The sequence below is a fragment of the Sphaerodactylus townsendi genome, linkage group LG03 (assembly GCF_021028975.2).
Source record: "Sphaerodactylus townsendi isolate TG3544 linkage group LG03, MPM_Stown_v2.3, whole genome shotgun sequence".
NCBI classification, from domain to species: domain Eukaryota; kingdom Metazoa; phylum Chordata; class Lepidosauria; order Squamata; family Sphaerodactylidae; genus Sphaerodactylus; species Sphaerodactylus townsendi.
In genome coordinates, this window is record NC_059427.1 from 90716129 (window position 1) to 90732478 (window position 16350).

Genomic DNA, 16350 nt, shown 5'->3' on the forward strand with positions numbered 1-16350 from the left:
CAAACGTGCCCTTTGAGAAGACAACACTGATAGCTCAGTGGTCTGATTCAATGAAGGTCAGCTTTGTGTGACTCCAGGACTGTAGCAAGATTGCTGGTGCTTATGTGGTAACCAAACTGTGTAAAATCTGCCAGGTTCCAGAGGAGTTTTTAAACTGAATTAAAGAGCAAAACTGATAGGAACTTAGAGATATCTGGATAACATTCCTTGGGGGGTGGATGGATGATCCGAATATTTTATGACTCATACCGAGGTCAGAATAGAAGTTACCAGTGAACATGAAGAGACAATCAGATAGTTGGAATAATGGCAAAAAATATCACAGACTGTAAAAGGAAGCAAAATACATAGTGGAAATATAATGTTGATAATAATCTAAAAGCCTCAAAGCCGAGAGTGTCTAGTATTAAAGAAAATATTTAGTTAAAAATGTATATGCTTCCTCTCCAGGCATATATATATATTTATATAGTAGGAAAATCAGAAATCAGGTGAAAATCATTGGGATGCAGTTACACACCTGTGCACCTCTAAAATCTGTACACAGCACTCCATATGGAAAGTGAGAGGGTGCTTAGAAACTCCTCTCAATACAGACGTGGGAATAGAATTTATTCACAGGGATGAGAGATTGTGTGTCCCTCAGATCAGTCTAATTATTTGGCCACATTTCCGGGAACCATCATTCAGACTTAAAACGGCTGCTTGCTACATTACGTGCTTCATTAACCATGTGCACATTTTTTAAAATTCCTGCAGTTTCTTTCTCATCAGGGATGTAACTGAAATTTCCTTTCATTTGTCCAACCACTTGATCAAGGTTTTATTTCAATAGAAATAAATTGGTTTTCATATACATGTATCTATCTCTCTAGCTGCAAGATTCGAATTCCCAGAACCAACAGTCATATAGTGTTTTGGACCTAGTGAAGACCCAAAATATCAGATGTTTAACCCTTATGTTTGTGATCCTATGGTAAGCAAATGCTGAACATTCTGATGAAATTCATGCAAATAGCTGAAGCCCAAGAATTGCATTAGGATTCTCCTTGGTTACAACAGGTCCTACACATCAAGCAGACCACATGCTGGATTTGATCTTTTGTATGGGGGTGGATGTAGAGTGTGGTCAGACCCCTTTGCTCAGAGGGCCCAGGTAGATGTCAACACCTCCCCCCTGCTTAGGCAACTGGCTTATTTATGCTCTCCCGCGGAGACTCATGGGCTTCCAGAATGCTCTCTGAGATCCAGTACCTACTGGCGGTTCACTCAATGAGCTGGTAGAGGACTGGAATGTCTGGCTCTCTGAAGCCTTCAGTGTGATCACTCCCTGACGCCCTCTCCATTTTTACAACATGACGGCCCCTTGGTATACTGAGGAGCTGCAGTTGATAAAGCGGGAACTAAGATGGCTAGAGCGAGTTTGGTGGCAAGCTCATGATGGAGCTACTAGAACATCTTATAAAACATTTATGAAATCCTATGAGGTGGCAATTAAGGCAGCAAAGAAGTGTATCCTCTATGTAATGATTCGACCACTAGCTGTTAGGCTTTTACAAGCTTTTTTGCAGACAAAATCTTGTCGCTCCACCACTATCTCCTGGCAGCAGTTGATACAGTAAGGGAACTGGAGGACCCTTGGCTGTCTTCTGGTCCAGTTTTGGATCATTTCAATCTGCTCCCCTAGTCTGATGTTGATAGAGTACTTGTGGCTCTGAAATCTAACACTTGTCCTCTGGATCTGTGCCCCTCCTGGCTGGTGAGTGACAGCTGTGATGTGGTGCGGCGCCCACTGTTGGATATTAACAATTTATCCCAGGGAGTTTTCCCTAGGGAGGTTGAAAGAGGCAGTGGTTAAAAAAGCCATCTTTCGATCCAGCCAATCCAGCCAACTACTGGCCAGTTTTGAACCTATCGTTTCTGGTAAGGTTGTTGAGAGAGCAATAGCAGAACAATTGTAGGTATTCCTAGATGACTCATTGGTTCTGGATCCCTTCCAGTCTGGCTTTCGTCCTGGCCACGGGACGGAGACTATGCTGGTTGCTATCATGAATGAGCTCCACTTACAGCTGAACTGAGCAGATCAGTTCTGTTGGTGTTATTAGATCTCACCACAGCCTTTGACACAGCCAGTCTTTTGACCCACTGCCTCACTAATGCTGGGACTCGGGGTATGGCCTTGAATTTCTAACCTCGTTTCTCTGGGACCAGGGATAGCAAGTGACGCTTGGGGGGGGGGAGATATCTCAGCAGCATCTGCTAGTTTGTGGGGTGCCACAGGGGCTATCCTCTCCCCAATGATGTTTAATATTTATATGTGACCCCAGCACAGCTTGTTTGGAACTTTGGGCTAGGTTGCCATCAATATGCCGATGACACCCAGCTTTTTCTGTTAATGGAGGGTCAACTGGCCAACAATAAGCAGGACCAGAGTTGTACCTCCAAAGCCTCCATAGCCTAAATGCACCATGTGCATTTAGGCACATTTATTGTTTATTGCAGATGTTTGGGAGACGAACATCAATGATGCCTAGGTTTTGCAAGGTGATTTGGGAAGTGTACAGAATAGAGTTCACCTGCCCACGTGTACCAAAGATCTCCAGATCCAAAATCCCTGGAAAAAAATACCTTCCTGAGGGAAGCCATAGAGCCTGTATCTGCAATGCAAATGAGTCAGGGTGTGTACTCACCTCTGTCCACTGACACCCCCCCTCCCCCCAAGTTCAAAACATGGAAAGCCATTCTCAACCTGAAGCAACTAAATTCCTGGATAAAAAAGAGAAAGTTCAGGATGGATTCCCTCTGTTCCATGTTACAAGATTTTAAAAATCTCCTTGGACTTAAGGGGGCATCCTGACCATCCAACATTCCAGTGTTTCCTGTGGACATTTCCAATACACAGCTGTCTCCTCCTGTCTCTCCTTAGCTCCCAGGGGTTGATCACCATGGTGGCGCACCTTTGGAGCTGGTACTCTTGGAGGACACCTGCTTAACTATCCAGATATTAAAGGAACGCGGATTCCTTATCAGCATAGAAAAGAGCTCCCTTGCCTCAGTAACCAACCTGATTCACCTGGGGATCAGGATCGATACTATTCAAAGGAAGGTTTTTCTGCCAGAGGAAAAACAGAGGAAATAAGTGAAGCAGTCTTACTCAACTGGAGCCGTTGTGAAAGGGACCTGATGGACCTTTTAGCCTTGCTGGAGTTGCTGATTTCAGCCATCGATATACCCTGGGCAAGGTTGCATGCAAGACTTTTGCAATGTCTGCTATTGTCCCATCTGAATAGCATCTACAGACAATGTCATTAACCCTCCCAGAAAACCTGAAACATCAGCTCAGATGGTGGTTGGACTGGAAACACCTGAGTCAAGGGACATAGTTCATCCAACCCCAACAGCTGGTGGTCACTACAGATGCCAGCAAAAGGGGCTGGAGGGCACACTGAGAACACATTGTCAGGAACTGATGACCCAGGGCATTTGAAGAATAATTTGGATTTATACCCCACCTTTCTCTCCTGTAAAGAGTCTCAAAGTGGCTTATAAACTCCTTCCTTTCCTTTCCCCTTGTGAGGTAGTTGAGCTGAGGGAGTTCTGAAGAGCTGTGACTAGCCCAAGATGACCCAGCAGATTTCATGTGTAGGCACAGGGAAACAAATCCAGTTCACCAGATAAGAGTCTGTTGCTCATGTGAAGGAGTGTGGAATGAAACCCTGTTCTCCAGATTAGAATGCACCTGCTCTTAATCACTACATCGCACTCAGCATAAATTGACTGAAACTAAGGACCGTATGCCTGGGCCCATTAGCATTGAGCAACAGTCAAACATCAGCATGTGTAGGTACAGACTGTCAACACAATTACCAAAGCCCACATAAACAGGCACAGGGGCTCAAGGGCTTTATTGCTTCACCAGGAGGCAGTAAAGACTCTGATGTGGGCAGAGAAAAATCTACAAACCATTCTAACAAAGCACCTAAGTGGGGTGGCAAATGAGCAAGTCAACTGGTTAAGTTGAAGGGACCTGGAACAGGTCAAATGGACCCTAAATCAATTGGTCATTCAGGAGATAATAAAAAGGTTCAGCCACCCCAAGCTGGACTTGATTGCCTCAGCAACAAGCAAACACATTCCCAGGTTTTTTGGCCCAGTTTTGGGTCTGTCAGGCAGAAGAGGTGGACACCCTGATGGTTCAGTGGCCCAGGAGTCTATTATATGCACTTCTCCTACTTCTTCTACTGGGGAAAGTTCTATGGAACATGAAGAAGGAGGGTACCACACTGAGTTTGGTGGTGCCCTTTTGACCACGAAGGGCATAGTTTTTGGACCTGGTAGAGTTATCACTGAGGGAACCTTGAAGAATACCAGTGTTCAAGAGGCTTCTCATTCAGGGACCCATAACCCACTTGGATCCAGCATGGATGCAATTGACGGTGTGACTGTTGAGAGGGCAGACCTAGAAAAGATGGGTTTGCTAAAGAAAGAGGTCAAAATGATGCTGGGGGCAAGGAGGGATTCCACAAATCACAATTATAATTTCACTTTTGAGAAGTGAGCACAAAATAAGAATATTTGTCTGTTAGAACCCTCTCTCAAGGACATTCTCACCTTTCTTTATGATGGGTGAAAATTGGGGTTACAGCCCAAACAATGTCCGCAGACAAGTGGCAGCACTCTCTGCTGTCCTAGGACAAAGGAGTTTCCGATTATTGGCTTCAAATGACATTATAAAACAGTTCCTCAAGGAAGTGTCTCAGTTATCCCCTCTTGTGGTGCATCGATTCCCCTCTTGATGTTTGGGAAAAGTACTGAAGGCCCTGGCTAGAAGGCCTTTTGAATGCCTGGAAAGGGTAGATCTATGTTTTCTATTCTGGAAGGTATCTTTTCTTATAGCAATTACATCTAGGAAGATTTCCGAATTTCCACTTGAGTCAACCTATAGTATTAATATCTTTCTGCCAAAGCCTGATCACCAGAAACAAAAAGAATGGTATACCCTTAACATGAGAGGGACAATTAAATTCTATATTGAGAGAACATAGTCCTTTAGACTCACAGATGTGATGTTTGTGTCATATGGAAGCAACAATAGAGGGAAGAAGGCTTCAAAGACAACAATGGTTAGATGGGTGAAACAGTTCATCTAGTTGCTTATGAGAGCCAAGGGCTTCTGGCACCAGGGCATGCCGCTATGCACTCAACCAGAGCAGTGCCTTTGCCACAAGATGGCAGAAATATGTCATGCAGCAATGTGATCGCCTTTCTCTACGTTTGTGCGGTATTATAGACTGGACCAGCAGGCATTGGCTGATTTTTCCTCTGGAAGGAGAGTCCTTTAACAAGTGGCACTCCAAGATCACTGAAGCGAGCCTGTTATAAAAGTTTGTCCCCACCCAGGAATGACTTAGGTATAAAACCAGCCTGGATGATGGAGCACCACTGAATGATTGGACGAACAATGAGACTGTCTTCACTTCAGTGAGGTGAAGTCATCCACATCCCACCCCCACTCCCACCCCTGAAAGAATAAATACAAAAAATGAACACAAAGGGTGTGGAAAGGGAAGAGAGAAACGGGTGGAGCTAGACTATGGTAATCCTAGATAGGCCAGCCCCCTACAGTCCAGGAGACTAGCAAGAAATTTGCATAGCCCTGCCTGAACAGTTGGAGGCAGAATCTAACCAATTTGGATGAATTCGCCCCACTGAAGAAAAGACACCCTCAAGACAAGTCCAGCCTGTTGTTCTGAAGGTGCCACCCCCTATTAAGTATAACAACCATAGCAGCCCATACCCAAGAATTCTCTGTGGTGGCCTCCACCTTAGGGAAAGGCCTTCCTGAGGAGGTCAGGAAGACTCCCATTCTCTGTTCGCACTGCAGTTTGTGTAAAACTGAATTGATCAGGATGGAATTTTTATAAAGGAAATTAGATTGTAGGGTAACTAAATGGCTCAGCAGGCCACTTTTTAAGGGGGATAAAATCATACACTATGCCACTGTTTATTGAAATAAATACATTGCCTTCTGCTTTTGTAAATCCATTTTCTTTGTTGTTCATATGTCACATTTTACAGTCTTTGCTATTGTTGTACTGATTTCTGTTTTGTAATCCAGCTTGAGATTCAGCATGTATACTGAGTAAAGGTTTACATGAAGTATCATGTCCTGCCCTCTACAGATATTTGTAAAGTAAATATTACATTAATGTTCCAATCGGGGGGAGGGGGGAAGGCAGTTGAGGAGGCAGGGCCCTGCACCAGCAAATTTGCCCTCTCTTACCCCAGGGGAGGGGCAAATCCGCCAGCGGGAAGCCACTATGGCCCTCCATGATGCCCAGATGCGGCGCAAAGCACAGCAACAGCACTCCTGTGCCCCCACTGGCTCTGCCAGCATAGTGGGGGCATTCCAGAGGCATGGCCAGGAATGAAGCCAACCGTAGCCCACTTCTACCCCAGCCTTACCTCCTGGGATGCCAGCACCCAGGGCATGGATGTACACCACACTCTTGGGTGGCATTAGCCCATTGAGGAGCCAGCATGGTGTAGTGGTTAAGAGCAGGTGCACTCTAATCTGGAAAACTGGGTTTGATTCCCCACTCTGCCACTTGAGCTACGGAGGCTCATCTGGTGAACCAGATTAGCTTGTGCATGCCAACACATTTCAGCTGGGTGACTTGGCTAGTCACAGTCCTTTAGAGCTTTCTCAGCTGCACCCACCTCACAGGGTGTTTGTTGTGGGGTGGGGAGAAGGAAGGGAAAGGAGATTGAGTCTCCTTACAGGAGAGAAAGGGGGATATAAATCCAAACTCTTCTTCTTTTCTGCGGTGGGAAGGTTTGTTTTGTATTTTGCTTCCCAGCACTGCTGAAAAGCCCTCTGGAGGTGGCAGGGTAGCACTGTCCCTGGCCACTCCAGGGATCTGGATTGGGCTGTAAGTGTATGGTGGAGAAGAAGGAAGGGATGTGTATCTGCTCCTTCAGTATGAAGGACTGCTGCATGATAAATTATCTAAACTAGAATTAATTTATGTTATGAATGAATATAGCTAGGTTTGTACTTAATTGCAAATACCAGAAGTACAGGCAAAGTTTCTTCCTGCTTGTGAAATAATTGTTTCTGCATGTATAAATGGTTTAGAAATACCTTGATTACAGTACAGATCTGTATTTCAGGATGGTCATTGCTATCGGCTACTTTGGTCTTTCTTTGGATACTCCTAACTTGCATGGAGACATCTACCTCAATTGCTTCCTCTCAGCAGTAATTGAAGTACCAGCGTATACAATATCTTGGCTGCTTCTCCAACATCTGCCCCGGCGGTATTCAATGTCAGGAGTCTTGTTCGTTGGAGGATGTGTTCTTCTCTCCATTCAGCTAGTGCCTGCAGGTGAGAACATTGTCTTTGAAGCCAAGTTTTGCATTGTTTTGTAGATGAGGTACACAGAGAAAGCTGGCTTGAAACTGGAAGCTTCAGTTTTCTTTTTATGTTAACATTCTCTTGAAACATATCGCAAATGAAAACACTGTCTCTCTACTTGCTCATCTGGTTGACATCAACTGATACCATCACCACCTCCTCATGCTGGGAATCAAAGTCCCTTGGTGCTAGCATCCTAGTCCTTTTCAGTCTGAGATGCCCAGCTGCAGGGCATTTTCTCACTGCAAAGAAGGTGATAGCAGTAGTATCAAGAGAAGAGGAGTCAGGCTGAAATACAGTGGTACTTTGGTTATCGTCGGTTTCGGTTTTTGTCGACTTTTTCAGGGAAAAATTTGTCTCGGTTTTTGTTAATTGCCTTGGTTTTCGTCCTCAAACCCAGAAAAAGTTTGCCCAGAAAAAGTCCATGAAAACCGAAACCGAGGAAAAGTCCATGAAAACCAAAACCGGCTGGGGTTTGAGGAAGCCCAGCCAGGAGGCAGAGGGAGCTCCTTACTTGGGCAGTGACTCCCCCTGATATCACTGCCCAAATAAAGAGCTCCCTCTGCCTCCCCACTGGGGTTTGAGGAAGCCAATTAATCCCTTCGAGGCACTTTTTGGAGTGCCTCGAACGGATTAATTGGATTCACATTGATTCCTATGGGAAATGGTTCCTCGATTTTCGTCGATTTCGGTTTTTGTTGATTTTTTTCGGACGAATTATCGATGAAAACCGAGGTATCACTGTATCAGCATTTATTTCATTGTATGCATGAGAGAGTCAGACACTGAATAATATGACAAACAGGAATTCCAATGTGATTTTTCTTTAATCAGTGATTCTTTTAGATAAGCCCATTCATGTATAACAGAAAAGTTAGCCTGAAAAAAGTAGATACAGCAGTATTTAAATAAATGATGCTTGGTTTTGTTTTTAACTTGTTCACAATAAAGTTATTCATTGACTTGCCATCTTGTTATTTTTCTACATCTTTGCTTTTTAGCAATTGCTAGAGATGGCTTTTATCTGTTACTTCATATTAAGGCAAACTAAAGGCGTTACCAGAGGTCCACTGGAAGTTCCATGTTTTTTAATTTAATTTTCAGGCATACAGGGCCCAACTTAGATTGTGACTGCAGCACATGGAGACCATTGTTTTAAGCTTTCCTACCATTGTGTTGTCACAACCTGTAACAGTCAAGGAAAGCTACTGGAGCCTACAGCTGGTATGGCCCTAAGTTTACAAAGTAAAAGAACCTACTTCCTGTTATGCAAATTCTGAAGTGGGATAGTTTTGATAAGCGTTAAGCTACTACAAGATATGTTGTGTTTGCTGCGACTATCATGACAACTTGTTTTGTTTTCTCTTGTAAATAATGGAATAAAATAAATGGAAGTGTAGACAGAAAAAATAATTATGGAGATGGTAATAGTTTTACTGATACACATTTCTCTTCTCAATTGAAGATCTCCTTGCGCTATCAATTACGCTGGTGATGGTTGGAAAGTTTGGGATCACAGCTGCCTTCTCAATAGTTTACGTCTACACTGCTGAGCTATACCCAACAGTTGTGAGGAACATGGGAGTGGGTGCCAGTTCAATGGCCTCCAGACTTGGAAGCATCCTCTCACCTTACTTTGTATATCTTGGTGAGTTCCTGTGTTTTACTAGTCCAGTAACCAGTGCCATGTTATCCAACAAATTCTTGCTGCTATCATAGACTTTATGTTATATGTGAGAAGTTCTTTACGATCTGGAGAAGGATGTGATAGGAGTGTGCAACTGGATATTGCCAAACCAGTAAAATGCCCAGTATCTCTAGTATCAGATTGACAACATCCCGTGCTACGGAATACACTCCTGATACATGCCGATTCCCATATTTTTTCTCCTGCTTAATATCATTATATATCCAGAACTGGGTTGGAAGGCCTGTCTACTATTCTGCAAATGCATTGCTTCCTCTCCCTCCCCTCTCTTGATGCCTGCAGGCATTTCAAATAAGTTTGAATTTCATTTTTAAGTTTGGGAAGATTGTCATAATTGTTTTCATTCAATTCTGGAAGTAATGATATTTTTCTAATATCAATTAAAACAGACATTTTTCCTGGTACGACTGTCCAATATGATGTAAATACTGGTGTTTAATGAACTATGATAGTCATGCCTTTCCCAGCTGTCCAAAGTTCACACCCCTAGTGTAAAAGTTGTTTTATAGGGAATCTTATCCATCATTACTGACGTTCTTTCTGAAGAGCCCATGATAAGCTTCTGTGCATCCCTTCCATCCAGAACACCATTTTAAAACTACTGGCTCACAATTTTGATTTTCTTCTCTCTGTGTGTATAAAAAATCTTGCTGACAGAGAATTCACTTCAGCACAACTGATGAAATGGGTACAAGAATCTTTGTTTTAATCTCTAAAACAGAATTTCACTGTTAGTCTTGTTTTTGTCTTGTGCTTTCTACCAGGTGCCTATGATCGGTATCTTCCTTACATCTTAATGGGAAGTTTAACAGTCTTAACCGGAATCCTGACTCTGTTTTTCCCAGAAAGTTATGGCACACCACTGCCAGAGACAATTGAGCAGATGCTTCGGGTTAAAAAGTAAGGTTGTATGATTTGTGGAATAGTGGAAGTACCGGTAGATAAGGAAGAGATTTCACTCTTCTGGTCTGCCTTGGTGTGGGCAATTGTAAAAACACTGGAAACCAATAAGTTTGTGGCAGAGATCAGCATGAACTGGTATGAATGTTCCTACTACAAATATTGCTGCTTGAGGAACTCTTGGGTAGTTGAAGAAAGTTGAATAAGGAACAGTCAGGTGAAATCATAAAGCACTAGCTCAATTTTTGAAGAACAGTAGGAAAGATCTACTGCTGTGTAAATGCCCATCACTTATCTATATTGATTCTTCATGGTGTAGAGAGCCAGCGTGGTTTAGTAGTTAAGAGCAGGTGCACTCTAATCTGGAGAACCGGGTTTGATTCTCTGCTCTGCCACTTGAGCTGTGAAGACTTATCTGGGGAACTAGATTAGCTTGTGCACTCAAACACATGCCAGCTGGGTGACCTTGGGCTTGTCACGGTTTTTTGAAGCTCTCTCAGCCTCTGCAATTCCACCTCACAGAGATTGTTTGTGGGAGGCCGAGGAAAAGTGAGTTTGTAAGCCTTTCGAGTCTCCTTACAGGAGAGAGAAGGGGCTCCTCGTCCAAACTACTACTACTCCTCTTCTTCATCATCATCATAAATCTGACTAAAGCCAGAGTTTGGTTTCCTGACTGGAATTTGGTTGACAGTTCTGCACATTCAATGAACAATGATATGTGGCTGGGGAAGAAAATGCATACAAAGCTAATCTTTACATTTTCAAGGATTTGGGGTGTTTTTAATAGTTTATTATATTTTATTTTATTTACAGAATTAAATATAGAACTACATCCCAACCCATAAGGAGGACAGAGAATGGAGAAGAAAATTCAGTAATTCTGAAAACCACATCTTTCTGACAGAGCTACACTGAATAACACCAAAATATTTCCTTTAATTTTCCTCTGGAAAGGACTAATTGATATACCTTGCCCTGTAATTATGAACTTATTTATTGAAATACTTCAGAACATTCGTTTTTGTGAATGTAGATACTGTATATCACATTGTCGGATCTCCAACAGCAGCTGCACAAATTAGATGGAACTATATAGGGGGACAAACTATCTGTTTGCCCACAGAAGCTTTTGACACCTACGTTTTTTGTAAGATGCTTGAACATGCAGATCAGTAGAGTAACTTTATTCTCTTGTGCATGTATGCAAAAGGCGAAGTGTGTTCAGAGTTTAAATATTGTCACAGATCACCTGACCAAAAGCACTGAACTCAGATTTTGGTAGTTGTTGCTATGAAAACTTTAAACATGCAATAATGTGAAAACAGCAAGATTATTCTAAGCTATGAAATGGATTATTACACACATGGGCTTTTTGCAGAATGCAGGTTTTAGAAGAAATTGTGCTGATTTTTTTTCAATCAACATTTGACACAGTACAGAGATAGTGACAGTCTAGTTTTGTTTGCAAAACTATTTTACTTCTTTCAGATGTAATTCTAAATATAAATACTGGATGCAGCTGTTTACATCTGAAAATGATGTTTTGCCTATTCTAGGTCTATATTTATTTTTTAAAAGAATAAAATTAGGTTGTATCTGTAAGTTTTCTCTTTCCTCTCCATGTTCCATAAATTAATTTTTCCCAGGTTGCATGTAATTCTGTAAAGCCACAGAAGTTAACACATGCCTGTTTATCCAAACCTGTTAATCCATTCCCTTCTCTCCCCATATAGAATTACATACTGTGTATGCAGTTCTGTTAAATTTCAATTGCTTTTGTATATATTGTTTACTTCCACTCAGTGCCTGAAGTCCCTAACTGCTGCCTTTTAACTATATGTACTGTACAGTGTTGTAAACGAGTATCATGAAATTATAAGAACAAGTCTCGTGCCTACGTAATTGTGTTCAGTCAACCAGAAAACTTTGTCCATTGACCTTGGTTGCATTTTTTAAATTCCCTTAAAACCAAAACTCCAATTATAGAGTAATTCTGCAAATCTCCCTCCATATTTCCTACAAATTTTTAAATTTTGCTGTTCTCCTTGGGCAGCTCCAGCACCACATTATAGCAATAGCTTCTTTTTCAAGATCATGAAGTTTCAGCAAAGGTTTGCAATTAAATATCTGGGATTATTTTTAGAAGAGAGAAAAAAAAGACTACCTTGCTCTGAAGAGGCCTACAAAGCTTTTTTGTGTTTTTTTGTACCTACAAAACTTTTTTATTGTTTTGGCCTTTGTCTATCAGAGATGTATTTTCATCAAGTATAAATTAATATTCAAATATTCAGTCCTGTTTTGGAAACAATTGTTCCCAGACATGTTCATTGAAATATGATATTAATTCAAAATATTTTTTTAAAAAAATTAAAAATCAGATATAGTATAGTCTTTAGAATACTGATTTCAGTGTAAATTATGTACAAAGTAACGTGTTTTGGGCCACTTTTGCATTATTTTTCAAACACTCCAGCTTTCTTGTATTTCACTTTGTACAAGAATACTTCTCATGTTCCATAAACATATGGGGGGGGAGGGGGGGTTAGTCTTAAACTCTGTGCACATAGACTTTTTCCAGCATCCAATATACATATCCATGAAAGACTTGCCAAAATAAACATTCTTTACTACTATTACTAATAATAACAACAACAACAACAACACTGCAAGTAAAGCAAACAGTGGAGGAGGAGAAACATGCACTGGCTGATTATGTGAATGAAAATCAAGAACAGGCATTGATTGAAGTGAAGAACAAGCATTTACTGAAAGCCCAGAGAACCAAACAGGAATATAGAAAAAATATGATTAAAACAAGGACTGAAAGCTGGCACAATAAAGCACTGCACGGTCAGTTTCTGGAGAAGATCAAGGACAAGGTAGAGAATGAAAAGCTATGACTGGTTGACCAAAAAAGCCCACTTTTCCTCCAAGGCCCAAAGTGCTTTAAAAAATAAAGTACAATTTACAAAAACATACACATTCCAAATATTGAGATGTTTCAAAGCCTGCTTAGAAATCACATCTCTGACCTGATTGACCTTCTCTTCAATACCAGACCTCTAGGGCTGGCATCAGTTAAAGGGATGACTCTCCCTACCCCACCCCCCAACCCCACCTGAAAAATATTTACTCCTACCTCTTTTGCCCAACTAGCTTTCTGGCACACTCCAATGCTCAGTTGTTCACTTCCATTCTATATGTCTGTGTATAACCATAATAAAATCATTACTTACCTAGCATTGCTTTTTTCCTACATTTTTATTTACAAAAATAGATTTTCAAAGGCAAGAGATTGTTTATTACTTTACCTAAGGGATTTATCTCACCCATCAGTCATGCTCCTAGAATGGTGAATTTAATCATTATAGAAGAAAAATCAGCAATGAAGTCAATCAGAACATTACAACAGGCAGTACCGTGTTTAAACCAATAAGAATAAAACCAGCACAGCATGTTAAAACCTCTGACTTTACTGAACTGGATGGATATAATGGAAAAAAAGAGATTTTAAACAAGTAAATAATAACAACCAATGTCTCTAGGTAAATAAAACATCACATCATTTTAAATTCTAATAGTAAAGTGTGACCTAATCCACGGACACTTAAAGCTGACATTAAACATATTTCTGCAAATTAGTTGGAACTTTCAGATGTCCAGAAAAACCTGAAAACCTAAAACTGTTACACTGGGGGTTGAATCCCTCAAATAAAGATCATTGTCTGTGCAGACAATGATCTTACTTTGTCCTTGAGAGGCAGTGACAGAGTCTGGGCTTGTTCTGCCCCCCAAGTGAATCTGATTTTGGTGCCCTGTACTTGACTAGGACATAGTGGGGGTGACACAAGTCAGGTTCAACAATTTAAACAATAGGTTTATTACTTAGGAGAATTAAGACCTAACTCTTCCCTTGGGGTCTATCTGAATCAAAGTACTTGCTTGTCTTGAGCAGATTTGAAGCTGTAGACTGTGTCTTCTCTTAGTTGCTTTCAAGAAAGTCCACTGTGCCTTGCTTCCTTTTAGACAGACAGACAGACAGACAGACAGGAGGGGGGGCAGAAAAAAGGAGAAATCAAAGTAGTAAAAGATGTACAGAATAAGAAACAGACAATTGTGTATAAAACCATTACTTCCAGGTACAGCTATTTAACGTTATACATTTTAACTATCATTGGTAAAAAAAATCCCTTTTTCAAGTTTTTAGCATTGGAGGTATTGTAACAATCAACCCACAAAATCTGAGAATACTTAAATCACAGATTGGCACTGTAAATGAACAAGACATCTTTTCACAAACCTGAAAAAATGCCCCAGGCTTGCAGAAGAATCTGCACGTTGGGAGGTTTGAAAAACCCATTGTGAAAAAAAGTGCTGGAACCGTTAAGAAATGGACACCTTCTGGATGTTGCTAGAAATCCACTAAACCTTCATTCCAACCTTAGTTTCTGTCAGTAAAAGGCAAGGGGATGGGGAAGGTTCCTTTCTGGAGCTGTTCTCACCTTTGAGGGAGAGCTCTTTGAGGTCAGGGGCAGGCATCAACTGTCAGACTTGCTACTATAGGACTTGCATGACTTACCCATGCCCGGCTGCTCACTATTATTCAAAATCAACCATCTCACCCAAGGCAGTTTGGTATAGCAGTTAGTTTCGAATTAGGATCTGGAATCTCCATTCTGCTATAGTAACCCACTGAGAGATCTTGGGCCAGTTCTACATTCTCAGACTAATTCATCTCACATGTGGGTGAATTGGCTATTGGGTTGCTTCCATGTGGGCCACTGGCCTCACAGCCCCCCCCACCACCACCTGGGGTGGGCCAGACTTGTAACAGAAGGGCTGCCCCTTGCACAGCGGAACCCCATATAGGGTGGGCTTGAAGGTATTTCTTGGCTCCATTCAAGATGGGTAAGGGAGGCAATGTCCTGCCCAATGCATTGAAGGCAGCCCCCAGCCCACTCAAATCCCTTGTGGGACAGGTGAAGGAAGTTGCTCCCAGCCTGCCTAAACCCATATTGGATGACAGAAGCAGCACCTGACCAACCTGCAACTAAAGGTAGATTGTCTGATGGCTGCAAAGAAGAGACGGAAATTGGCAAAGGTAAGATAATGTTCTGTTTCAGGGAGTAGAAAGATGAAAATTAGATGCACCCTGCAAATCCTTTCAGGTTCCCACCTCATTAGTCAAACAGAACCCCATCTGTGGATACTTATAGCTGCAGATTGGATCCACGTTGATAGAAGGTGGATTTTTCCCCAAACTTGGAGAAAACCCAGGTTTGCTGAAAAATCTGAAACCTTTTTTAAAAATGCAGGGAGTAAAAAGAACCTACAACAAACTGCTGCAGTGGAGAAGGGAAAGAGGACCAGGAACAGCCACCTCACTCTTAGTGCTCTGAATGTGCAGTCAGGGGCAGCTTAGGCAATGCTGCTGAAGGCAAGCAGCCGGGCAAGGACACTTTTTAATCTCCTGGCCACCTTCAGCAGCATTACCTGAGCTTCCCTCACTGATTGAACTGTTGGTGCTGCAGATGAGTGGTTGGGCAATGAGGACTCTTTTTGCTTGCCTGCAGCACCATCTCCTCAATCTTGGTGCTCAAAAGCTGAGATGACATCTCAGATGAAAATCCACATTTGCTGTGGGACTCCACTCGTTTTATCTAATTCTGAACCATACCACAGAGGATATGATTAGTAGACTTGACAAAATGGAGCAAGGGAGGGATAGGAAAGATTTCTCTACAAAATTTAAGGAAGCCCTGGGTTTGCAGAAAATCTAAAAAAGGAGATTAAAATTACAAAAATAATAGAATAACACTGGGGTTTTATGAAAAGAATTTTAGAGGCTGCAAGGCAGCAACAGAGGGAGGGAGCAAAGGAAGAATGAAGGGAGGAGGAATTAAAGGTAGGTTATTGGGTCAATGGCAAAGAGAAGAAAGAAAAGGGGGGATGCTATGGGGCTTTCAGGAAAGGGAAAACCAAAAGGTGTGGAAAAGGAGAAATGAGCTAGGCCCCCAATAGTCGTTGTAGGTCTCCTACTTGTATAATTAATCCTCTACCTGAAACTGGGAAGATCAGGGGCTAGCAAATACCCAATGAGAAGGTATTCTGGAGATTATGGGATTAATCTCTGGTAGCCTCAGTAATCTCAGTTATGTTCAAAGACTTTCACATCCTCTTGATTTTGAATCCACATTTTCAGAGGTTGAACTTTAACATTCAAAATATGGCCGAGGGACTGAGGCTGAATCCTGATTCCAGTTTAAACATGTGAACTCTTTTCAAGTTTTTTCTTCCTTCTCTTACTACTCCCCCTGTCTCTTT

The 16350-nt window shown here is 41.8% G+C and overlaps 1 protein-coding gene across 1 annotated transcript in view; it reads left to right on the forward strand.

The window, feature by feature from the left end:
* LOC125429722 (solute carrier family 22 member 5-like) overlaps positions 1 to 12781 on the forward strand; it is a 48316-nt gene extending 35535 nt beyond the window's left edge. Inside the window, exons 6-10 of the mRNA XM_048491090.1 lie at positions 876 to 976; positions 7174 to 7388; positions 8884 to 9066; positions 9891 to 10026; positions 10840 to 12781. Coding sequence (XP_048347047.1) covers positions 876 to 976; positions 7174 to 7388; positions 8884 to 9066; positions 9891 to 10026; positions 10840 to 10927 — 723 coding nt within the window. The 3' untranslated portion in view covers positions 10928 to 12781. The remainder of the gene's footprint in view (positions 1 to 875; positions 977 to 7173; positions 7389 to 8883; positions 9067 to 9890; positions 10027 to 10839) is intronic.
* The last annotated feature ends 3569 nt before the right edge of the window (positions 12782 to 16350 follow it).